Source organism: Geotrypetes seraphini, chromosome 1, assembly GCF_902459505.1.
Source record: "Geotrypetes seraphini chromosome 1, aGeoSer1.1, whole genome shotgun sequence".
Lineage (NCBI taxonomy): Eukaryota > Metazoa > Chordata > Amphibia > Gymnophiona > Dermophiidae > Geotrypetes > Geotrypetes seraphini.
This window is the reverse complement of record NC_047084.1, coordinates 173,148,638-173,174,581: the sequence shown is the minus strand read 5'-3', so window position 1 is coordinate 173,174,581 and position 25,944 is coordinate 173,148,638. Positions and strand designations below refer to the sequence as shown.

General features: G+C 42.2%; 1 protein-coding gene across 1 annotated transcript in view; it reads left to right on the top strand.

The window, feature by feature from the left end:
* NPY1R (neuropeptide Y receptor Y1) overlaps window positions 1-25,534 on the top strand; it is a 37,699-nt gene extending 12,165 nt beyond the window's left edge. Inside the window, exons 2-3 of the mRNA XM_033944910.1 lie at window positions 18,350-19,182; window positions 24,444-25,534. Coding sequence (XP_033800801.1) covers window positions 18,481-19,182; window positions 24,444-24,860 — 1,119 coding nt within the window. The 5' untranslated portion in view covers window positions 18,350-18,480 and the 3' untranslated portion in view covers window positions 24,861-25,534. The remainder of the gene's footprint in view (window positions 1-18,349; window positions 19,183-24,443) is intronic.
* Window positions 25,535-25,944: the final 410 nt, after the last annotated feature.

Here is a 25,944-nt window from a genome sequence, read left to right as displayed (position 1 = left end):
AAAAATGTAAATGGTTAAGTCAATATTCAACAGTTGACTGGTTAAGTTATAGAAGTTAAATATAGGACTGCACCAATAGTACTTATGGGTACACAGTCAGTGGCGTGCAGGACATTGGCACGCCGCCAATCTCACCCCGACATTTGCACGCACCGACAAGTGTGCACATGAAGGAAGGGGAATTGTCGGTTTGCCAATGTAAGTATAGTAGAGTGTGTTTGCGGGAAAGATCGTGTCAGCATTGAGCACCCCCCCCCCCTCAAATAGTAGCCTGTGACCAACTGTTTTAAATGTCCACAGTGCCAGACCTAAAAGAGAGTAATGAAGAGCCGTAGTATAGGCTCCCACCACAAGTTTGGTTTATTTGATAGGCCACAAACATAAGACATAGTTAAAATCTAAGAGATTTACAATAAAAAAAAAAAAATGGAGTGGTAACACGAACCAATGAAGGAGTGTGACAACACAAACAGAATGAGACTTTACTGGAACATAAGGAAAAAAAAATGAAAGGAATGTTTACAATAGCAACGAGGGTCAGGGGAGGGAAGGAGACAACATGAAGGGCCTTTGGGATGAAAATAGATTCAGTTGATCAGAGAAATATAGAATTATCCGTCATATCTGGCCAACTCAGTTCTGTCTTTGCTACGCTGCTTCACCAATCCAGTTCTACTGGCTTTTCTGTTGCCCCCCAAATTCTGATGCCTTTAGAAACAAAGAGAGAGTGAAAGGCATCCAAGATGGTGGTGTCCCTCCCTCCCTCCTCTGACATGTGTGTGCATGTGCCCCTCTCTTCCCCCGTACCTCTTAACTTTCCTGGCGCAAGCAGAATCACCAACTTGCTGCCCGCGTCAGCTCTCCCTATATCACTTGCTAGGCACGGAAGTGACATCAGAGGGAGAGCCAACGTTGGCACCAGCAGCAGGTTGGAGTTGCTGTTTGCGCCAGCAAAGGGCATTAGGTATGGTGGGTGGGAAGTGAAGGCGCGTGTGCAACGGGGGGGGGGGGGAGGAGTGGGAAGGAGCGGAAGGACAGAGAAGAGGATGGGTATCAGTGCCCCCACCGAGATGGCGCCGGGGCAGACTACCCCTCGCCCATTCCTTACTACGCCACTGCTTGGAAACCACCTAGGCTTGCTTTGTGGTAGGGCTCGCCCAGGTAGCACAAGGATTGAAAAAGAGAGGAGCACCAAGGTAGACAGGCCTGCAAGGCGCCCCTATGTGGAGTCCAGCAAGAGAGCAGTGGCCCACCAGGTACTATTTTGAGGCTCTCACACAAGTGCTTTCCTGCATCTGTACGCAATTGTGAGGTGGAGTGGAGAGGACAGTCGCATATAGACGCAGAAAAGTGCTTGCATGAGGTTACAACAGTGAGGCGAGCAATGTTCCAGAATGTAAGGTAACCATTGGAGGCAGTGCAGCTTGTGCATGTGTACGCAATCTTGTGAACTCTTGTGAACTTCGGCACCTCTCTTGGCGGTGACTGCTTGATAATAATAATAATAATAATAACTTTATTTTTCTATACCGCCATAGTCAGGCGACTTCTAGGCGGTTTACAATGTAAGAAGGCTGGACATTCAGCGAATAACAAAGGTCTTAGTACAGTACAATGCTAATACAATACAATAAGTCCACATATAATACAATACAGTAAGTCTAAATACAATACTATACAATAAGTTTAAATACAGTACCGAACAAAGAGTCTAGATGCCGTACAATAGTCTAAATGGTAAACTTACATATTAATTGGAGATCTAAGGGTAATGAGTGTCTGAAAGATTTAGAACATCCATGAGGGGGGTCTTAGTGGGGGAGGGGACCGTTTTAGTCAATGAATTTAGCGAATAGGGTGGTTTTGATCGATTTGCGGAATGTATTATAAGTCATATTTGGTTCGTTTATGTGGTTTTTCAGCCAGGTTTGCTGTCTGTTCGCTTGGAACTTAAAGGTTCTGTCCAAGAAGGATTTGTATCTGCAGCCTGTGGTCTTTGGGTATGCAAAGATGTTTTTGTTTCTGGTCGTTCTTGTGGGGTTGTGTAGGGTGAAGTGAGTTTGTAGGTATGAAGGTGCTAGTCCCCAGGCTTGTTTGAAACAGGTGCAAGCGAATTTGAATAGAATTCGCGCTTCTATTGGAAGCCAGTGCAGCTTTTTGTAGTAGGGGCTGATGTGGTCGTTTTTTCTAAGTCCGAAAATTAGGCGAACGGCGGTGTTTTGTATTAATCTTAGTTTTTTTATTGTTTTTTGTGGGATGCCTAGGTAGATGATGTTGCAGTAGTCAAGAAGGGATAGGATCAGTGCCTGTACCAGCAACCTGAATGATGAAGGGTCAAAGAATTTTTTTATGGTTCTTAGTTTCCATAGCGTATAAAAGCATTTTTTCACAAGTGAGTTTGTGTGGTCAGTCATAGTTAGGTGAGTGTCAAGAGTGATACCCAGTATTTTTATGTTTTTGGAAATTGGGTATTCGTGGTTGTTTATTTTTATCGATGTTTTCGTAATTTTGTCATTGGAACTAGCCAGAAAGACTTTTGTTTTCTCTGCGTTTAGTTTTAGTTTGAAATTAGTGGTCCATTTATCGATTGCGGTCATTGTGTTTGAGAGATTATCTACAGTTTCTTTTGTGATGTCGTTTAAGGGTATAAGGATGGATATGTCGTCCGCATAGATGTAGTATATTAAATTTAGTTTTTGTAGTAGGTGACCTAAGGAGGCGATGTAGATATTGAAAAGTGTGGGGGATAGGGGGGAACCTTGAGGCACGCCTGAAGGGTTTTTCCATGATTTAGAGTAGTTTCCATTACTGATTACTCGGTAGGATCTGTTTGTTAGGAACTCTTGGAACCATTTCTTTGCCTTTCCCGAGATTCCCATTGCTTCAAGGCACAGTAGCATGATTTCGTGGTCTACCAGGTCGAACGCGCTGCTGAGATCTAATTGTAGGATCAGTGCGCTTTTGCCTTTGCTAAAGAGATCATAAAGGTGGTTCAGCAAGGAGGCTAGGACAGTTTCTGTGTTGTATCCTTTTCTGAATCCTGATTGGTGTTCGCTAAGGAGGTTAAATTTGTCCAGGTAATTGACTAGTTGAAGGTTGACCAATCCTTCCTGTATCTTTGTGAAGAGGGGAATGCTTGCTATGGGTCTGAAATTGGGTGTCAGTGCTGAGGAGGCTTTTTGGTCTTTGGGGATAGGAGTGATTAGTATATGTCCCATTTTTTTGTTTAGTGTTCCGTTTGCAAGGGCGGATGTTAGCCATGCAAAAAGTTCCTTTTTAAATTCTAGGGGGGCAATTGTCATGATTTTAGGGGGACATGCATCAAGTAGGCAGTTAGATTTGGTGTACTTGTTAAATAAATTTAGGAATTGCTGCCAGTTTGGGTATTCGAGGTGGTCCCATAGCATGTCTACTCTGGTGTCTTGGTCATGGGGGTCCAGGAATTGAAGAGCATTTGTTGTGGATGTGGGTAGAGTTGCTCTTAATTCGGTGATTTTGTTTTGAAAGAAGTTGGCTAGGGTTTGTGCCGATGGAGTGGGCTCAGTGTCCTTTTTCAGTATTTGTGTTGTATCGGTTATAGTTTTTACTAGTTTGAATAATTCTTTGCTGTTTATTTTTGAAGTACCGATTTTATTTGCATAATGCTTAGTGCGTTTTTCTTTGATCAGATTTTTGTATATTTTCATTTTTTGTTTCCAGTTTGACTTGTCTGAATCATTGTTTGTTTTTTGCCAGATTCTCTCCAGTTTTCTTAATTCCTGTTTGGTGGTTAGAAGTTCACCGTCAAACCATTCGTTTGGTGGTCTATTTTTCTTTTTGTATGTTTTATAAGGTGCTATTTGATCTAAGAGTTCTTTGCTGTAGATTTCCCATGTTGCGGGGAAATCCTGAATTTCTGTGTTTATGGGTTGTAACTCGTAGTGGGTCCAGAATTCGGTTGGGTTAATAATGCCACGGGTGGTTACTGTGTTCATATTTGTGTTTTTGTGTTTTTGTTGTGTATTCTGTTTTTGCCAATGTAGATTGAACTTGCCAATGAAATGATGTAAGATGGCAGTAGTGTCCGGTGCTGGAGGAGGTGAGAACATAAGAAGTTGCCTCTGCTGGGTCAGACCGTAGGTCCATCATGCCCAGCAGTCCGCTCCCGCGGCGGCCCATCAGGTTCATGACCTGTAAGATGATCCTTTGCCTAAAACCCTTCAATCCCCTTTATCCCTCTGTCTGTATCCTTGTATAATCCTATCTATACCTCTATCTGTATCCCTCAATCCTCGCATCCATCAGGAATTTATCCAATCCTTCTTTGAAACCCCGTAATGTGCACTGATACCCATCCTCTTCTCTGTCCTTCCGCTCCTTCCCACTCCTCCCCTCTCACCCTCTCTATGCCACTGTTTCCAAAGGCATCAGAATTTTGGGGGCAACAGAAAAGCCAGTAGAACTGGATGGCGGTTGCGGACGCAACCACCAGACTCTTAAGGCACAAGTTTTCCAGGCACAAGTTGGATATTGATTCTTCCCTCTAAAAAATGCCTAAAGGACTACACCAAAATCTTGTCTCTAGCAGTTTATACTTTAGAATCTAAATAACAATTTTGCATGAGGTAAAACTCTTTAAAGTTTAGAAATCTTTCCTTAATTGCTTCTGAAAGCAGTGCAACATGCAGAAAGTGAAAAGCTATCTAAACTTCACTTTCTGCATGTTGCACTGCTTTCAGCTATGTATAGCTGAAATTATCAGAAGCAATTAAGGAAAGATTTTATAAACTATAACGAGTTTTAACTCATGCAAAGTTGTCATTTCTTTAATAAGACAGTAACTATTTTTTCTGCAGCCCTCCATGTACCTACAAATCCAAAATGTGGCCCTGCAAAGGGTTTGAGTTTGAGACCGCTGTTAAAGAGGAAGAATGCGCACCCTCGCCCAAGGAACCACATCCAGTGTGGCAACCATGGATCCCAGATCTTGAAGATAATCCCATGCCAAAGGAGCCAGCCGCTCTATAAGGGAAGAAATCTGGGCACACAGTTTCTGCCTGCGGGCTTCTGGTAGATAGACGCGGCCCACAGCTGTGTCGAAGAGAACACCCAGGTATTTCGGCGACTGCATGGGCATCAGATGGCTCTTCCTGAAGTTGGCAATCCAGCCCAGGTCCTCTAGCACCTGGAGCACCCGCTTCACCATGTGCCATCCCTCAGCCAATGAGGGAGCTCTGATCAGCCAGTTATCCAAGTAAGGGTGAACCTGAAGACCCATCTTTCACAGGTAAGCTGCCACGACAACCATCACCTTGGTGAAGGTCCAGAGCGCTGTTGCCAGCCCCAAAGGCAGAGGCGAGAATTGGTAATGCTGTTCCTGAACATGAAACTGCAAAAACTTACAGTGGGTTGGTAAAATGGGAATGTGCAAGTATGCTTCTGTGAGATCCAGAGAGGCAAGAAACTCTCTTGGGGCCACTGCTGCAATGACTGAACACATGGTCTCTATTCGAAAGAGTGGAACCTTGAGAGCCGCATTCATATATGAAGATCCAGAATAGGCCTCCAATCTGAGCCTTTGGCACAATAAAGTATATAGAGTATCTGCCTGAGCCCAAGTGTTCAGGCAGCTCCGGCTCTATATCTTGAATATCCAGCAAGTGCTGAATGGTGGCTTGAACCTTGAGCGCTTTGTCCAAGCGACCTGTAGGAGAGTCCATGAACCAATCTTTCAGAGGCTGGGCAAATTCAAGCTTGTAGCCTGAACAAATAATGTCCAAGACCCACTGGGACGTAATGCGTATCCAGGCGAGAAGAAATGCTGAGAGCAGGCCCCCCTATCTGAAGAGAGGTTATCATGCTGCTGTACCAGGCCATGGTGTGCCCTCACCTGGAGTACTGCGTCCAGCACTGGTCACCGTACATGAAGAAGTACATGGTACTACTCAAAAGGGTCCAGAGAAGAGCGACTAAAATGGTCAAGGGGCTGGAGGAGTTGCTGTACAGTGAGAGATTGGAGAAACTGAGCCTCTTCTCCCTTGAAAAGAGGAGACTGAGAGGAAACATGATTGAAACATTCAAAATACTGAAGGGAATAGACTTAGTAGATAAAGACAGACTGTTCACACTCTCTAAGGTAGGGAGAACGACAGGGCACTCTCTAAAGTTGAAAGGGGATAGATTCCGTACAAACATAAGGAAGTTCTTCTTCACCCAAGGAGTCTGTTTCAGGGTTTCAAGACTAAGTTGGACAAGTTCCTGCTAAACTGGGATGTACACAGGTGAGGCTGAACTCATTTTAGAGCACTGGTCTTTGACCTGGGGGCCGCCACATGAGCAGACTGCTGGGCGCGATGGACCACTGGTCTGACCCAGTAGCGGCAATTTTTATGTTCAGCCTGGTGTCATTCAGCCTTTTGGCAGAGGGTGCACCATGGGAGGTGGAAAGCTGGGAATCCATAAGGTCGTCCAGACCTTTGCCAAACAATAACTGCTCCTTAAAAGGCAGCCTACCCAGAGTGGCCTTGGAAGTGGAATCAACAGCCCATTGTATGATCCAAAGCATTCTGTGGGCAGAGAGGAGTACGCTGACACCTTTGCCAAAACTCGCATAAGGTCATACAATGCATCAGCCATAGAATCTCCAAAAGAACTTGAGGAGGGAGATCCAACACCTCATTCTCCAGTGTGTGCAGTTGCGAGAGACAGGTGCGTGTGACAAAAGACGTCGCCGAAGCAGCTTTGATGCCTAAAGCAACTGTGTTAAAGAGTTTCCTGAGGCGAGAGGTGCACTTAGTCACCTGTGCCACCAAAGAATTCACTCTGGGCTGACCCAAAAGCTACTGACATTCCTGTGCCAGGGGATACAAGTGTGACATAGCTCTAGCAATTTTCAGAGCACCCTCTGGAGAGTCAAACTGCTCCGAGACCAGAACGCTCATTTCAGGTTGCCTGGGAAAGGTAGCAGACTGCGAGCGCACACCACAAAGCCAGGAGGAAGAAGTGGACGGAGCCGGCTGAGTAACTAAGTTCAGTTCCTGCAAGGACTCAAAAATAAGGTTTGGCAAAGCCGCAAACTTAAATAGGCGCAGGACAGTAGGATCATCCTCAGGATCCAAGACCCCAGAAGGATCTGCAGATCCAGCACGCAGCCCCTGATTTCTTGTTCCGGAAAGCGCTGTATCTTTTGTTGGTCAACATTGTGTGTACCATTTTTTAGGTTTAAGGTGTTGATCATAACGATCTTGCAGACTGGTTGTCCGGTTTGCACTGTTTGTCTGATTCTCTGAAGAAGAAGTGGCGAAACGGGCCCGTCAGCCAGTATTCAGCGTGAAATGCTCAGCACCATTCAGATAAGTGTTTTTGAGTGATTTGCACCATTGAAGTATTTAAAGCACATATTTATATTGCAGAATTTGCACATGTAGATAGAATAATGGTGGTGGAGGAAGACCAGTGATTACATCTTTGTTCGTACTGGCTGAACAGACATTCGGCTGGTGTCTTTCCTCATTTCCACTTACAGTTCAACAAATCAACAACCGAATCGGTTGGATATACCAACTTCTAGATATGTAAGATGATTAGATGAATGTTGTTTGATAAATTTTGAATTCCATTTTTGTTTTCAATTTTGTGATTTTTGACTGTGGAATTTTAGTATTTATTGTTTTCTGTATTTGATATACCACCCATCGATGCAGCCATCTGAGCCGTTCACAATTGGTTCTCAATCTATTCAGGTATTTTCTCTATCTGTCCTGGCAGACTCACAAACAATCTAACTATGGTACCTACTTCTCCTTAAAGAGCATTGCTTTTTTTTTTTTTTTAACACAAACTGTTGATTATGGGTTTTAAAGTGATTAATTGGAGATAACTTTAGCATTTGTGAAACAGAATTCAGAGCTATATCTCTAGAAGAAGCTTGAGATCTTTCTAGGGTAATCAGAAGTATGGGAAAGATGAGTATGTAGGCTGAGTGGCCCTTCCAACTGAAACTTCCCCTAGAGCTGAGGCAGATTCCAACCCTTCCTTCTTTTAAGGATTAAAGGTGTTTTTATATCCTGATATGAGGTAAATATGATTTGTAATATTATTTATAAATGATCTGGAAATTGCAATGACGAGTGAGGTGATTAAATTTGCAGATGACACTAAATTGTTCAAAGTTGTTAAAATGCATGCAGATGGTGAAAAATTGCAGGCAGACCTTAGGAAATTGGAAGACTGGGGGTCCAAGTGGTAGATGAAATTTAATGTGGACAAATGCAAAGTGATGCATATTGGGAAGAATAACTCGAATCACAGTTACCAGATGCTAGGGTCCACCTTGGGGGTTAGCACCCAAGAAAGGGATCTGCATATCATTGTAGACAATACGATGAAACCTTCCGCTCAAAGTGCGGCAGTGACCAAAAAAGCAAACAAGATGCTAGGAATTATTTTAAAAAAGGGATAGTTAACAAGAATAAGAAATTTATAATGCCTCTGTATCGCTCCATGGTGCAACCTCAACTGGAATATTGCATTCAATTCTGGTCTCCTTATCTCAAGAAAGATATAGCGGTACTAGAAAAGGTTCAAAGAAGAGCGACCAAGATGATAAAGGGGATGGAGCTCCTCTCATGAGGAAAGAATAAAAAGGTTAGGGCTCTTAGCTTGGAAAAGAGACGGCTGAGGGGAGATATGATTGAAGTGTACAAAATCCTTACATGGACATGACTCCAAACTCAGGTCCTTCCAAAACCCAGACAAACTGCTGAGTTTTGGAAATTCCTGTCGATACCTGGACAGTCCTCTAAAAAGAGGATATTTCCAGGTTTCCCTGGATGTCTGGTAACCCTACTTCTAACCCAAGGCCCTCCAGACATGACCCCAAGCTCAGGGCCTTCCAAAACCTGGACAAACTGCTGGGTTTTGGAAATCCGGTTTCCCCGGATGTCTGGTAACCCTACTTCCAACCCCCCTCCTGCAGATGCCCCTCTCTATCTCTCTCTCTCTTTCCAACCTCCCCTACTGCTGTTTCCATCTCTTCCCTCCCATCCAGCACTACCCTACTCCATGCTCTTTTCTCTAGCTCTCCTTTCCATAATGCTTCTTCAGCCCTCCTCCCTCCCTCCATGCTGGTTTTCTAGCCCCTCCATACTGTTTCTCCCTCCTTTTCCTCCTCCACCCTTGCTCTCTCTCTCTATCCATGCTTTTTTCTCCAGCCCTCCTTCTCGCCATGCTGTTTCTCCCTCCCTCCTTGCTGTTTCTCTAGCCCTTCCTCCCTTCCTTCATGTTGTTTCTTCAGCCGCTCTCCCTCCTTCTTTGCACTTTGCCTCTATCCATGCTGTTTCTTCAGCCCCCTCCATGCTATTTTTTCCTCCTTCTCTCCCTCCATCTGTGCTGTTTCTCCAAACCTCTCTTCCTCCATCCATGCTGTTTCTCCAGCCCTCCCTCTTTTCCTCCCATCCATGTTGTTTCTCCAGCCCTCTCCCCTTACTCCCTTCTCCAATGCTGCTCTCTAGCTCCTAACACAATACTGATAAATTCTATTCCAATTTGTGCATAATTTTGCTCAGCTGAAAAAGACACCCTCGATGCAAAAGCCCCTGGCTGATCCTCTTGCAATAAGCAACAGGTTTACAAGTGACATCATAGTACCAACACAGGAATATTTGTGACCAAGCATTTTATTTCCTGAACTATCTGGTCATAATTTGGAAGCCAGTTTCAAACTGCATTTTTATGTTGAATCCCTCTCAAATGCTCACATTTTCTCAGACAGACGTGGCATGAATTTTGCTAGGCAAGTTATAAACCCAGTGAACGGATGCTCTGATTTTACATCTATAGGCAGTGGCATATCCTGTATAGCTCTTCTCCAAGTCTGCCTTTAGGCCTTGTGAAGACAGGAATGCCCATGGAAGCAGACTTCTCTCGTCTTGAATTGTAATTTTTTCACACTGATCTGGAGCTTCAGCTGCTTGCAACGAACCATTAGGGCTAAAAGCTTGTTATTATAGTCATGCTCTGCTTCCTTATTAGAGCCACAACAACCAGCAATGAGGATGTCATCTGCTATTGACTTAATGCCAGTGAGTCCAGCCAAAAGTTCATTCTGCTTCTGCTGATACATCTCTGGTGTGACAGAAATTTTTAATGGTAATATGTGCCATATTTTCCTACACTATGGAGTCCAGAGTAAGGTCCTAAGACTGCTGTTCTCATCTAGATTACATTGCAGGAATGCATCGTGTGCAGCCACAGGAATAAACAAGTGAGCTTTGGAAAGCTTGCATCTTTGAGTATGTGCATGATATAGATAGATGCTAATTTTCAAAATAGAAAAATATCCAAAAGCAGCATAGAGTGGCAGATGGACTTTTTTTCACCAAAATGTCCAGATATACTGTTTTCAAAACCCATTGTAGATGGTTTCCTAAGCAGCTCAAATGCAGTGCATCTAAATCTTAAAGGGGGCCTCTTGGGATGCGTTTTAAGTGGGACTAGGGTGAGCTTATGATTTAAATGTTTTTCTGTAATAATGAAACATTGTAGAAAACATCCAGGGCAAAAATTGGACATTTCAGTCTAGACCTGTTTCAGTAATGAATAAGTGATCATGCAATAGACTGAAGAGAAGGGGACTCGGGCCCATATCCTACTCTAACCAGTAGACTTGTGGTGGAATGTCTGGGCCCTCCAAAACCCACTCAAAACCTACTGTACCTACATATACATGGTCAAGTCTCGTTATTATGACTACCACCTACCTCTGACGTCAGGGACGCACAGCCAGTGAATGGATGCATGTGTCACGCGTAGACTTCAAGGCTCTATAAGGTGGGATGTCAGCAAGTTGCCAAGATAGCAACTGTGGCTGTCATGGGGGAAAAAGCAAAATTTTTGAGATATTGATAAATGCATTTTGGAAACAGCAGAGTTTGTGAACTGTTCATGGGCTGCTGTGGTTAGTGTACCATAAGTAGACAAATGGAACCTTTTCAATGACCCGATGAGGTAACTGTGGGGCAGCACAAGCCATCAATACGAGAGCTAAACATTGGCTGTGCTGGATGGTGTGAGCCAATTGGCATGCTACTGTGAAGCAACTTGCCATCCAAATGAACCAGGGGGATTCCAGATGTGTATCCAAAATGACTGTGCAGCAAACCCTGTTGCGAATGGGGCTCCAGAGCAGATAGCTGCTGACTGCACCCATGCTCACGATGGCTCATTGCAAAGAACGCTTGCAATTTGTAAAGGAGTGACTGGCAGAGAGTTGCCTTCTTCGATGAGTCACATTTTGAGCTCCATCTAATGAATGGATGTTGGAATGTCAAACATGAAACTGCCGAGAACAAACACCCAGCAACCATTGTTGAATATACACAAGCTGGTGGTGGCAGCGTTATTGTCTGGGGAATGTTTTCATGGGTCCTTTGATACATCTAGAAGGCACTGTCAGCTGATATGGGTATCTCTTCATCCTTACCAATCAAATGCACCTATACATGTTGACAATCTTCCCTATTTTATTTATTCAGTTTTCTATACTGTTCTCCCAAGGGAGCCCTACTGGGATGTCTGTGTAGCCAGTCTACTAAGAATGCTGGTCCCCTGTATATCCTAATGGCTTGTTTTTGCGCATTTTTCCCTTGGATTTTTTTTTTTTTTATGGTCCTATAAGATAGGACCATCTAGCAACTGGATATTTTTGAAACAAAGTATTGGACATTTTTTCTGGTTTGAAAATGGCCATTTTTTAAACTTTGATTTTTGGATTGGAGTGGTGTAGTGGTTAGAGCTACAGCCTCAGCACCCTGAGATTGTGGTTTCAAATCCCGCACTACTCCTTGTGACACTGGGCAAGTCACTCAATCCTCCATTGCCCAAGGTATGTTAGATAGATTGTGAGCCCACCAGGACAGAGAAGGCAAATGCTTGAGTACCTGATTGTAAAGTGCTTAGATAACTTTAATAGGTGGTATATAAATACCCAAAATAATAAATAAATAAACAGCCAAAATTTGGATTTAGACACCTTATTGAAAATGGACCATCACAGCTCTTTAATGCAAAATTGAGAAACTTTGTAGCCAATACAAATTTTCAGCTTTTCAGGCTTTTTTTCCCCCCTATGACCATATAGCTGATCCAATCAGTTGGTTCTCTCACAGTTGTGATATGAACCTTTTGGCTTCATGCTTTTCTAATCGGACATTTCACCTCTGGTTTTATAGCAACTGGTACATTGCATCGAGCACATTGCACCAGTGAAACACTGGGACTGACTTCAAAATGAACATCTGGAACAGACTCCCACTGGACCATAAAACTTATCATCACCATGGGCTCTGATCAGCTTTTGTCTCCACAGTTTTATGTGGTTTGGTTCTGAAGGCATGGGACATCATTCTATAACCATCATTCTATAAATATATAGGCACTACAATGAGGTACTTAGGGCTAATCCTATAATGGAACCTAGGAGCACTTAAACCATGATGCTAGAGCAAACTTGCATTGATATGCCAAAACTTGCCATTGACAAGGCACAACATCTTACGCCATGTCAATGGCAAGTGTAAATGATTGCATTTAAGTGTGTCAAGTGATATCTGTAACTGATACTATTCTACAAGGTGCATGCATCAGTTGGCACCACGCCAATGATTTGCCCACATCCCGCCCACATTTATGCCTACTTTGAAGTTATGCACTATAGCACTTAGGTGCTACTTTATAGAATAGTGCTTAGGCCCAGATTCATAAAATGGTGTCATTCAGAAGGCACCAGCAGGTGCCCAAATGGTGCCTAAGTTGAGGATTTTAATTGGCCATTAATGGTGCGGTAACTGACCGCACCATTAAAAACCAATTAAAAACTAATTAAGAAAAAAGTAGATGCCTGAACCACGTCTATGTAGACGCTTACTAGTGCCAAACGTCAAAAGAGGCGTGGTAATGGGTGAGGTTGACATTTGGCGCCGCTAAGCATGATTCTGTGTTGAAGATAGATGCTGGAAATGTAAGCTTGTAAAATTCTGGCCTACATTTCTGGTGCCTATCTTCAACGCAGATTGTGATTCTCAAAATGGTGCCGTAGTTTGAGTGACATGCGACTGGAGCCGTTTTGAGAACTCAGGCTTTATTTTATTTTTAAAAATAATTTATATTCTGCATATCCTACAATTCTATGCGAATTTCAAATTATTCAGGCATTTTTCCCTTACTTGCACATATGTGAAATCAGTAATTAAAGGTGACTTTGATGCAGAGATCTTATCTGAGTAATCTGTATGCATGAAGCCACATACCCCATATATAGGCTGCGGCCTATATATGGGTTTTGCAAGCCGGCCCAGTGTGGTTGTGGTTTGCATATCTGGGGCGGCCTATACAGCATTTTAAAATCGTCCCTCTGCCCTCCCTTACCTTTTCAATCGCATTGAGGGGATTGATGCCGCTGTACCTAAGCGATGGTGCTTATTAGGAGAAGACATCGCAGAGCTGCTGCAGTAAGTAAAAGCGGTCTGTGTCACTGTTACGTCTCTTTTCCACTTCTGATCTGTGAACGACGGGGCTTCCCGCACACTCCCATCCTCCTTTTGCAGTTCTCTTGAGAACTGACGGCAAAGCCATACAGGAAGCAGTACGGGGCCGGCCTGCAGACACAGAGATCACTCCTTCTCTGCAACGCTGGTGGCGCGATTCGAGGAGGCCACTGCCAGCGAGGGAGGTAAGGGAGGGCAGGGGGATGATTTAAAAATACTGTATAGGCCGCCCAATTACTGGTAGATAAGCCGCGGATACTAAAATGGGGCAGCTTATATACCAGTTTTTTAAATTCTTATAGGCATTTTTTGCGGCCTATATGTGGGGGTGGCCTATATAGGGGCTGGCCTATATGTGGGGTAATACAGTACATGCATCAAAGTTCACAATCAGGGCAATTCTATATGCGGGGTTGGGGAAAAGTTTGTCTCCGTGTTATTCTCTACCCCCCTCCCCCCAATAATTGTTTTCTAAATGATAAGCTTAGGACCTGGAGTAACATAAGCGGAACAAATAGAATATTTCTGTATCCTTTGTACCCTCTTTTTCTCTCTCTGTTTCTCTCACAATAAAGATTGCTTTCCATTAGAAAAAGGAAAATGTCCTATTTAAAAAAGACCCTCTGTTGCCCTAAAGTCTCCAGAAAAATAATAACAGAAAGAATGTTGATATGCTGTTTGCATTTTTTTTATTCATTCCTTCTAATTCAGCCTCCCCTGCACATAAAGTTTTGCATGGTCAGGCAATCTGTTACTTCACTGGCACTTTCCAAATAGCCTGCCACTCTCGTGATTCTACTAGATAATTCTTGTCAGTACTCAAGTCCCTTTTATCTTTAAGGTGCCATAAGGAAAATAAATGTCAGGAATTCAACATCTTTCAAGGTTCAAGATCACAAATTGTCTAAGAACTACAGGATTCTTTATTTAGGCGTCTTTTTACAAAGCTGCAATAAAATTTGGCCTTCATAAACCCTCAGCACGAGTCTTTCCTGTGTACAAAGGCCAGTTTTATCATGACCATAATAACCCTGATTTTTTTTTTTCCTCCATAGTTTCTTTATTAACTACCACGGGTCACCTATAGAAGCCTTGACCTTTTGCACATTTCTGGTCCATATTCCACTGCCTCCACTCCTCAGTTCATGATTAGCCTGTACATGATATCTCGCTGATCTTGGCACAAGAGTATGTCATTTGCATGTCATGTCAACATAAATATTCCTTATATGTGTTCGCTTATTTTATCTTATGTTTTTAAGCTTATTATATGTTTTTTTTAAACACATCAGCCTGTTTATTTCAGATATAAGTTATTACATATTTCAGATATAAGTTTTTACATATTTTGCCATGTTTAGGTTCTTAATTGTTTTCTAAGTTTATTTTTTTATACATCATTCTGTTTATTTTAGACATACATTACCAAGGCAGACCGAAAGGGACACAAGAGGGAAGGAAATGCAAGAAAAGAACAGGCTGCAAACTCAAGTGTATGTACACGAACGCAAGGAGCCTAAGGAGTAAGATGGGCAAATTAGAAGCTATGGCACAAAAAGATAACATGGACATCATCGGTATCACCAGAAACATGGTGGACTGAGGAAAACGTCTGGGACACTGTGCTACAGGTACACAAACTATACCGCAGAGACAGAGTGGCTCAAAATGGTGGGGGCGTTGCCATATACGTCAAAGAGGGAATTGAATCTACTGGAGAGACTACACCACAACTGACGGATAAGTTAGAGACTCTATGGGTCAAAATTCCAGGAACAAATGGACTGGAAATGAAGATTGGCATCAACTACTGACCCCTAGGGCAGTCCGAAGAAATTGATGGAGAAATGACGAACGAGATTAAACGCAACTGCAAGGGAGGCAGCACAGTTATCATGGGTGACTTCAACTATCCGAGGATAGACTGGACCTAGGCACCTCCGGCTGCGCTAGGGAGACCAAGTTCTGGATGCTGTAGGCGACTGCTTCAAGGAACAACTTGTAAAGGAAAATACAAGAGGAGATTCTTAATTCTAAATGGACTGTAGAAGTAGAAGGGACAATGGGAGGCAGCGATCACAATATGATCTGCTTCGACCTAGGTGCAGGGGAGAAACATCGGTCCAGAATGTTGGCCACGGCGCTGAACTTCCGAAAAGGGAATTACGAAGGGATGAGACTCGTGATAGGGAAGAAGATTGAGAAGAGGATAAGCACTGTAAAAATGCTAGAGCAAGCTTGGTCCCTTTTTAAGGACACAGTCACTGAGGCGCAAAATCTATATATACAACAAAGGATCCAAGAGGAAAAAGAATAAAGAATTGGCGTGGCTCACTGTAGAGGTGAAGGAAGAGATCAGAGACAATAAAACTTTGTTTAAGGAATGGAAAAGGTCAAAAACGGATGAAAACAGGAATAACACAAACAACATCAACGCAGGTGCCATAAGGCAGTAAAAGGAGCCAAAAGAGACTACGAGGAAAAAATAGCCAAGGAGGCGAAAAACTTCAAGCCATTCTTTCGCTATATTAAGGGGAAATGACTCTCGAAGGAAGCGGTGGAACCGTTGGATGACCATGGAATAAAGGGAGTGCTAAAGGAGGACAAAGAAATCGCAAACAAACTGTGAACACATTTTTTGCGTCTGTATTTACAGAAGAGTATATACAAGTTTCAAGTTTATTAAGTATTTGATTAATCGCTTACTCAAATATCTAAGCGATGAACAAATCATTCAATTTACAGATAATACAGGGGTTATAAAAGATAGATGGACACTCAACAAAACATATTAAATTAACGACTAACAGAATAAACAGAAAAGGAAAACAAAGGGAAAGGCAGGGTAATGAAATACAATAATAATGATAGAAAGAAGGACGATTATGGTAAAAAAAATAGGAGGGAAATAAAAGAAGTAGCCTTATGAAAATAAGCAAAAATAGGCTGAGACTCCTAAATATCATAAGCGTCTTTGAAAAGAAAGCTCTTAAGTTTACTTTTAAATTTATCTAAGTTCTTTTCTTCTCTGAGATAAATAGGGAGGGAGTTCCAAGTTTGAGGAGCTGTAACAGAGAAGATAAAGTTCCGCCGTGTATTAATAACTTTAAGTATACCGGACCCCATCAGGCTATATGCTGGAAATGAATACGGGAAACTGACAGGGTTGACGGTCAGTCTAGAAGAGGTATGCAGGCAGATCGATAGACTTAAGAGCGATAAATCCCTGGGACCGGATGGCATCCATCCGAGGGTCATCAAGGAACTGAAAGGGACTGCTTCAACTAATAGCCAATCTGTCGATCGAATCGAGAAAGATTCCGGAAGACTGGAAGGTGGCGAATGTTACGCCGATCTTCAAAAAAGGTTCGAGGGGAGATCTGGGAAACTACAGACCAGTAAGTCTGACCTCGGTACCGGGAAAGATGGTAGAGGCACTGATAAAGGACCGCATCATTGATCACCTTGATAGACACGGTTTAATGAGGACCAGCCAGCACAGTTTCAGCAAAGGCAGATCTTGCCTGACGAACTTGCTGCACTTCTTTGAGGGAGTAAACAGGCGGATAGACAAGGGCGACCCGGTCAACATTATATATCTGGATTTTCAGAAGGCGTTCAACATGAACGACTACTTCGGAAAATTGCGAGCCATGGAATCAAGGGTGAAATGCTCATGTGGATTAAAAACTGGCTGGAGCATAGGAAACATAGTGGGGGTAAATGGACAATATTCAGACTGGAAGAGTGTCACCAGCAGGGTGCCGCAGGGCTCAGTGCTTGGACCCGTGCTCTTCAACATCTTTATAAACGATCAGGGCATTGGTACAACAAGTAAGAGTTTCTCAATGCGCGGTATGCGTACCCCAGGGGGTACTGCAGGGCCAAGCTGGAGCATGAAAAGCTTGCTCCTGCCTTGTGTGCTGCTGGCTGCAAGAACTGAGACTCGGTGCAGGGCAGGAGTGCAGAAAGCTCGCTCCTGCTGATATACCACCAGGATTTAAAAGGTGAAAAAAGGTAACGGGGGGCTGGGGGGGGGGAATTGTTAGTCTGCTGGGACAGATGCCTCCTGTCCTGGCCTATCACTAGACTACCAGAGGGGGGACAGGGGACAGGGCAGGGAGGTGGGATAGGGTACAGAGCCTAGCAGGGAGGGGGGCAGGGTGTAGAGCCTAGCAGGAAGTGAGGGGGGCTGGGTGCAGAGCCTGGTATATTTTATTAAATATATTAGTATACCATTTTGTTCAGAATATTTTATTTTCTTGTTTTCCTCCTCTAAACCTAGGTGCGTTGTATAGTCAGGTGTGTCTTATAGTGAGAAAAATACGGTACATTTTTGTATACTGCATTCAATGGTCATTGGTCTGATTTGCAATTTGTTATAATTAACCCAAATTATGATAGCAACTGGGCTATATGGACTTTGTCTGATCCATTATATTAACTATTTGAAATCTATGACACTTTACTTTTTTACTTTTAACCTTTTAACATTTCACAGCACAAAAGCCCTGGCTTATTAAAACATTCCTCTCATTCATGATATATAATTGATAGGATAATAAGAATTCCTTTTTCTGTGGGGAAAAACCTTGATGAATTGGTTTACAATCATTTTTAACCTAAAGTCAGTTTTGAATTTTATTTTTGATAAAATTCTTTGGTGTTTAAAAGTGAGGTATATTGCCATTGACCTTTGTTCTGTCCCAGTATGACAACTCTTATGTTCATATGTATGTCAGTTCTTATCGCTAGCCTAATAATATATATAACTATTAATAGTGTTATGACAACAAAAATAAATGTATATATTTTTCTTTTCACAGACTGCATGAAGTCATCCATAAAGAAGAATTAGGACTATCGTGACAATTTCAGTCATAAAGAATGAGAGAATGTTAAGCTTTCTGAAGAAATCTTTTACAAAGATGTTGAATGGATAAAGACATACAAAAAGATGAATTCTGCATTGTTTTCTTCCATTGAAAATCATTCTGTTAATCTTAACTTTTCAGAGACGCATTCTAGAACTCTACCATTTGAGGAAGAAGAAGAATGTCATATGCCATTGGCCGTGGTCTTCACCTTAGCACTGGCCTATGGTGCTGTCATTATTCTAGGCCTCTCTGGAAATCTGGCCCTAATTATCATCATCTTAAAACAAAGGGAGATGCGGAATGTCACCAATATCCTAATTGTTAATCTCTCCTTTTCTGATCTTCTAGTGACGATCATGTGTCTCCCCTTAACTTTGGTTTACACTTTAATGGACCACTGGGTCTTTGGAGAAGTAATGTGCAAACTAAACCCATATGTGCAATGTGTCTCTATAACTGTTTCCATTTTTACTTTGGTTCTCATTGCAATTGAACGCCATCAACTAATAATCAACCCACGAGGTTGGAGGCCAAATAACAGACATGCCTGCTTAGGGATTTCTGCCATCTGGATAGCAGCCATGGTTTCTTCATTTCCTTACATGATCTATCAAGTATTAACTGATGAGCCCTTCAGAAATGTGACAATTGAGACTTTCAAAGGGAAATTTGTGTGTGTTGAAAGATTTCCTTTGGAAGCGATCAGACTTTCTTATACCACTACGCTTCTTGTGATCCAGTACTTTGGTCCTCTTTGCTTTATTTTTGTTTGTTATGCGAAGGTAAGAAAAATCAGTTGCATTTATCTTTACCTGAATTCTATTTTGGGAAAATGTATATACTATGGAGCTCATTTTCAAAGCAGTTAGAAGTCTCAAAATAACCACAAAGATGTCCATGTGCTGAAAACGTCTAAATTGGGATTGTCAAAAAGGCAGAATTTGGATGTTTTCCAGCGAGTTTGCCCATATAGTAAGGTTGTGTGTTGTGAATATGTTTTGAATGGCACTAGGGTGAGCCCAAAATTAGGATGACTTTTAGTGATAATGGAACACGAAGACATGTCCTAAGGAAAAAATACCCAAAACAAAAACGAAGGGTGTTTGTATTATACTTGTTTCAGTCATGTCCAAGAAACAAAAAGGTGCTCTGATTGACCAGCTGATCACTGGCATGACCCCTCTATAATCCCTCAATTGATGCTATACCCTTCCCACTCTCTTAAGAAGCAAAACTGAAAAGGGATACCAGGCTATATGATGCATTAGGTGTTATAGACATACCCAACAGAGCAATAAGCAGCTCCCAGGAGTAACCTTGTCAGTGCAGTGGACTATGAACAAGAGGATCCAATTTGAATCCTACTCCCTTTAGTACATTTGTGGTGGAAATTGTGAGACTTCCAAAACTACAAATTTACCTTCTTTACGTAAATATAGGAGACACCTGCAGGGTGGAAGGCTTTTATAGTGGTATACATTATAGTTAGGTACAATAAGCCTTATTCTGTTCCTGTAGGGCTCAGAAAGGAGTTATGGTGTGAACTGTACCTAGCTGCCATGTTTAAAATTTACTGCACTGCCCCTCTGATCTACAGCGCTGTGTGACCATTTGTCTCAAAATGGTGCCAGACAGGCATTCTTGTGCTTGGGGTTTATTTTTTGGCATTTATAAGTTGTACATGTCGGCTCTTCTTTTTAGATACCTTCTGTGTAAAAATGTCTATCCTTGAACCATTTTCAAAAGCGAATCATAGATGTTTTTCCTGTTTGAAAATAGCTCTAAGATGGTTGAGTGTGGGGTTTGACATAATGAGCTAAATGTCTCAATTCTGGCTTCCAAAATGTTCTTCCACATATTTACATATTTAGTAAAAGATGCCCTATTAATGAAATTTACAACTAAATGCCTGCATTCATCTGCAGAGCATACTGTATATGACATTAGCAATAACAGTATAGACCAGGGGTGCCCAAAAGGTCGATCGCGATCGACCAGTCGATCGCAAAGGCAACACGAGTCGAGTGAGGAGCCCATCCCGGGCTCCACAATAGACTCGTGTTGCCTTTGCATTCTCCCTGTTCCCCGATGCCACAATAGGCTAGCAGCAACTACAGAAGCGCCGGGCAAGCCAGCCTCCCCCCCTCCCCCCCCCCCGATGTCAATTCTGACATCAGAGAGGAAGTTCCGGGCCTGCCAATTGCTGCCTAGATGGCCCGGAACTTCCTCTCTGAATTCAGAACTGACATGGGGGGGGGGGGAGACTGGTGGCCTGTTGCGGCGTCGGGAAACAGGGAGAACTCGGCAGCAACGGCGGTGGTGGAATGGGGGCCTTTTCCCAGATGTCGACAGTGGCTTGGGGGCCTGTTTCCAGACGACAGCCATGGTGGTGGCTTGGGGAGACAAAAAGACAGGGAGACAGAAAGAAAGAAAGAGGGACATGGAGACAGAAAGAAAGGGGAGAGGGGCAGGGAAAAAAGAAGGAAAAGGGGGAGGGAATGGAGTGTGTCGGGTGGCAGGGAGAGAAAAAGAAAAAGAAGGACAGAGATGTTGGTTGGGGAGGGAAAGAGGTCTGGAGGAAACTAAGCATGCAGGAGGCAGAAAGGAGGGAAGAAATATAGCATGCACAGTCAGAAGAAGAAAGTGCAACTAGAGACTCATGAAATCACCAGACAACAAAGGTAGGAAAAATGATTTTATTTTTAAATTTAGTGATCAAAATGTGTCCATTTTGAGAATTTATATCTCTGCTGTCTATATTTTGCACTATGGCCCCCTTTAACTAAACCGCAGTAGCGGTTTTAGCGCAGGGAGCCTATAAGTGTCAAGAGCAGTGCGGGGCATTCAGCGCAGCTCCCTGCGCTAGAAACTGCTATCGCAGTTTAGTAAAAAGGGAGGGGGGTATATTTTGTCTATTTTGGTATAGTTGTTACTAAGGTGCATTGCATATTTTAAAGTCATCTGCTTTGACCTCTTTGACCCCCCCCCCAAAAAAAATATAAATGATGATTAACATTTTCTCTGCGATCTCTATGTTTTTAAAAATTTTATTGTTGGTAGATCATTTTGACTTGGTCATTTTAAAAGTAGCTCGCAAACCAAAAAAGTGTGGGCACCCCTGATATAGAAGTTCTCACTGTGTTAGTCTTGTTTGGAAAAGATCCCTTCTTGGCATGAGTGGGTTGTTCAGTTTAAAGAGGGTTTTTTTGTGCTTTTGGGTTTTTTTTAAATTTCTCTGAGTCAAACTTGAGTACTGATAGGGATGCTAGTTAATCAATAACTGGACTTGGACTAGTAATTTATTTCAGATAGGCCAAAAGAGGTATTTTATCACCAGTCAGGCAGTGCCACTTTTAAGCCAGCAAACTAGAAAGACAGGGTTTGATATTGAAAATGATTTTATCAGAGCAAGAGAGGCTTCTCCTCAGTTATATCATGCTGATCAGCACTAGAGAAGATATGTAGTAGCACTTGACTGAAAGTGCCATTGAATATCTGCTCTGACCACATGGACACTGTCCAGTTAGTATTGGGAGGGAGGGCCAAGGGCAGAGTTGGGGCAGAACTGAGAGCATGATTTTATGACAGGCAGGTCTTAGACAAATCTGATTGATTTCTTTGACTGGGTGACCAAACAGTTGGATATAGGAGGGGTGCTAGATGTAGTGTAGTCGGACATTAGCAAAGCTTTTGACACAGTGTTGCATAGATGATAAATAAACTGAATACATTTGGTATGGGCCCTCAAGTGACAAATGGATTACAAGTTGGTTAAGTGGAAGGAGACAAAGGGTAGTGGTAAATTGAGTTTGCTCGGAGGAAAAGGATGTTATTAGTGGAGTGCCACAGGAATATGTCCTTTTTAACATCTTTGTGATTGATATTGTGGAAGGGCTGTCTGGCAAAGTTTCTTTTTTGCAGATGATACCAAGCTCCGTAATAGAGTAGACACCCTGGAGAGTGTGGATAACATGAGGTGGGATCTGGCAAAGCTTGAAGAATGGTCTGATGATTGATCATTAAGATTTAATGCTAAAAAAATGCAGTGTCATAAATGCACTTGGGCTGCAGAAATTTAGGAGAACTTCAGTGCATGGAAAAGAGCAGGACTTGGAAGTGATTGTGTCTGATGATCTCTGAGTGGCAAAATGGGTAGAAAAGGCGATGGTCAAAGCCAGGAAGATGCTTGGGTGCATAAGGAGAGGAATGGCCAGTAGGAAAATGGAGAGAATACTGTATGCAATTTTAGAGACTGCCCCGTCAAAAAGATGTAAATAGGATAGAGTCAGTCCAGATGGCTGCTAATAGTCTTTGTCATAAATCATATGAGGATAGACTTAGAGACCTTAATTTGAGGGCTGTTCATAAAGTATCAGACCTTAATTTTTTTTTTTTTTTTTTTTTGCATAAACAAATAAAGCTAGGGAGGCGTGGTTTGGTGCATGTATGTAGGCGACCCTAATGCGCATGCTTGAATTTTTTCCCAACTACAGAAGCTGTCAGTTGCTGGCAGACAACTGATGAGTGAGGAAGTGTAAGTGAGCATCGTCCGATTTTCATTTTTGACAAAATGACAGAAAAAGTTGAGCAATGCTACTACATTAAATTTTGTGTAAAGCTTGGCGATTCCCAAGTGGAAATGATCAGGAAGATTCAACAGACCTTTGGGGACGAAGCAATGGGCACCACACAGATAAAGGAGTGGTACAACCGCTTCAGAGATAACCGCACATCAGTGGAGAGTGAAGTATGTTCTGGTAGGCCCTCGACATACAGACATGAGATCATCATTGACCAAGTGAGGATGCTGGTGATGCAGGATTGTTGAATCACCAAAGGGTACTACCAAGAGGTTCTGCGTCGCCCTCTAACACTGTGAGACGCATACGGTCGGACCTGTGGGCAGCGGGCAATTGGCAAATCCATCACGATGACGCAACTGCCCATTCTTCACATTTGATAGAGTTTCCTGGCCAAACACAACACACTGGTGATTCCTCAGGCTCCCTACTCTCCCGACATGGCTCCGTGTGACTTCTGGCTTTTCCCCAAGCTAAAAATGCTCCTGAAAGGGACCATATTTCAGTCAAGAGAAGACATCATACAGAATGCAATGGACCAGTTGTGAGCAATCTCAAAAGAGGCGTTCAAGCACTGCTTCCGTCAGTGGCAGAACTGTAGGAAGAAGTGTATGGCAGCCCAAGGGAACTACTTTGAAGGATATTAGTATTGTTGTATCTGAATGCGAGTATTTTTTATGAATAAAGGTCTGATGCTTTTTGAACAGCCCTCGTATGTATGCTCTGGAAAGAAAGACGAGAGAGAGGGGATATGATAAGAGATGTTTAAATATCTCCATGGCATTAATGTACAGGAGGTGAGTCTTTTTCAAAGGAAAGAAAACTTTGGAAGGAGAGGGCATAGGATGAAGTTAAGAGCTGATAGGTTCAGGAGTAATCTAAGGAAATACTTTTTTTTTGTTTTTAACAGAAAGGATGGTAGATACATGGAATAGTTTCCCGGTAGAGGTGGTGGAGACAAAGACTGTGTCTGAATTCAAGAAAGCATGGGACAGGCCTGTGAGATCTCCTAGGGAGAGGAGGAGATAATGGATGCTGTGAATGGTCGGACTATTTGTCCTTTATCTGCCATCATGTTTCTATGTATCTGGAAATCATATGCCCATGTAGCCCTCTGGGCAAATTAGGACTGCATGATTAGCAGTGCTAACTTGCCCGAATAGTTACCGATGCTGAAAATTGGCTGGCATCTGGATAACTTCCAACAGCAAGAAAAGACTCAGATATTCAGTGCTGGGAACCGGATTAGGCCCAGAATTGAATGTCCGGTCAAATTAATCTCTTGGCAGTCAATGCTTTAAAAAATTGCTCACTATCGGTGACTGACTATTGGGCCCGTAATGGTTTATATTCATAAAATAATTCAATTGATCATTTATTTCTCTTTCTTTTTGTCATTTAACTATAGCAACTAAATTGTTTTCACTTGAAGACTACATTTAGCGTTTCTTTCTTTCTTTCAGATATACATACGATTAAAAAGAAGAAACAACATGATGGACAAAATGAGAGACAATAAGTATAGATCAAATGAAACGAAAAGAATCAACATCATGCTTATTTCTATCGTGGTGGCATTTGCGGTCTGTTGGTTGCCACTTAACATTTTTAACATTGTGTTTGACTGGAATTATGAGATCATTGCTACATGTAGCCACAATTCACTGTTTCTGATTTGCCACCTCACAGCGATGATTTCCACTTGTGTGAACCCTATCTTTTATGGATTCCTCAACAAGAACTTCCAAAGGGATTTGCAGTTTTTCTTTAATTTTTGTGACTTTCGATCCAGAGAGGATGATTATGAGACTATAGCTATGTCTACCATGCAAACGGATGTTTCTAAAACATCTTTGAAGCAAGCAAGCCCAATTGCATAAAAAAAATGTACAATGAAAATTATAGAAAACTCCTGGCAATAGCGTATGGGATATGTTCCTTTAAGGATAAGCACAATTTCTTGACACTTTTAATTTCAGGAATATATTTGTCACCTTAAAATGTAAATTGATTGCAGTTTTGCAGTATGTTGTTTTTTACTCGAAATGCAAAACGTGGTTTCGTTGGCTCATGATTTGGAGCTATGAAAGGCTTTTATTTTCTTCTTGATGTATATTTCTTAGTTATGTATAAATACCATATATATACCATATAGTATATAAAGTAAACTAGAAGGAAAGACATTTTCTATGCCACACAATGCATACATAGGATTATTGTGCAATATAAAATTAAGTTTAGTTATTCCAGGTGGTTTATATTCAGATACATCAGCTATTTCCCTGTTCCCGGAGAAACAATGCAGATACGTTCATAGCTGTCTGTTGGACAGACTGTACTCTAGCACTAGATTAGTGATTATTGATATGATCTGAACAGTTTTAATCACCCACTAAACATGCAGAATAAAGAAGAGAATGACTTCAGTGTCGTTTGCAGATTTTGGATTAACATAGAAACATGATGGCAGTAGAAGGGCAAATGGCCCATCCGCAGTAACCATTATCTCTTCCTCTCTCTAAGAGATCCCACGTGTCTATCCCATGCTTTCTTGAATTCAGCCACAGTCTTTGTCTCCACCATCTCTTCGGGAAAACTGTTCCACACATCTACCACCCTTTCTGTAAAGTATTTCCTTAGATTACTCCTGAGCCTATCACTTCTTAGCTTCATCCTATGCCCTCATTTCAGAGGTATTTACACGTCTCTAATCATATCTCCCCTCTCCCGCCTTTTCTCCAAAGTATACAGATTGAGATCTTTAAGTCTGTCCTCCTACACCTTATGATGAAGACCACACATCATTTTAGTAGCCTTCCCCTGGACCAACTTTTTATATCTTTTTATATCTTTCTGAAAGTGCAGTCTCCAGAATTGTACACAATATTCTAAATGAGGTCTCACCAAAGTCTTGTACAGGGGCATCATTACCTTTTTTTTCCTACTAGCCATACCTCTCCCTAT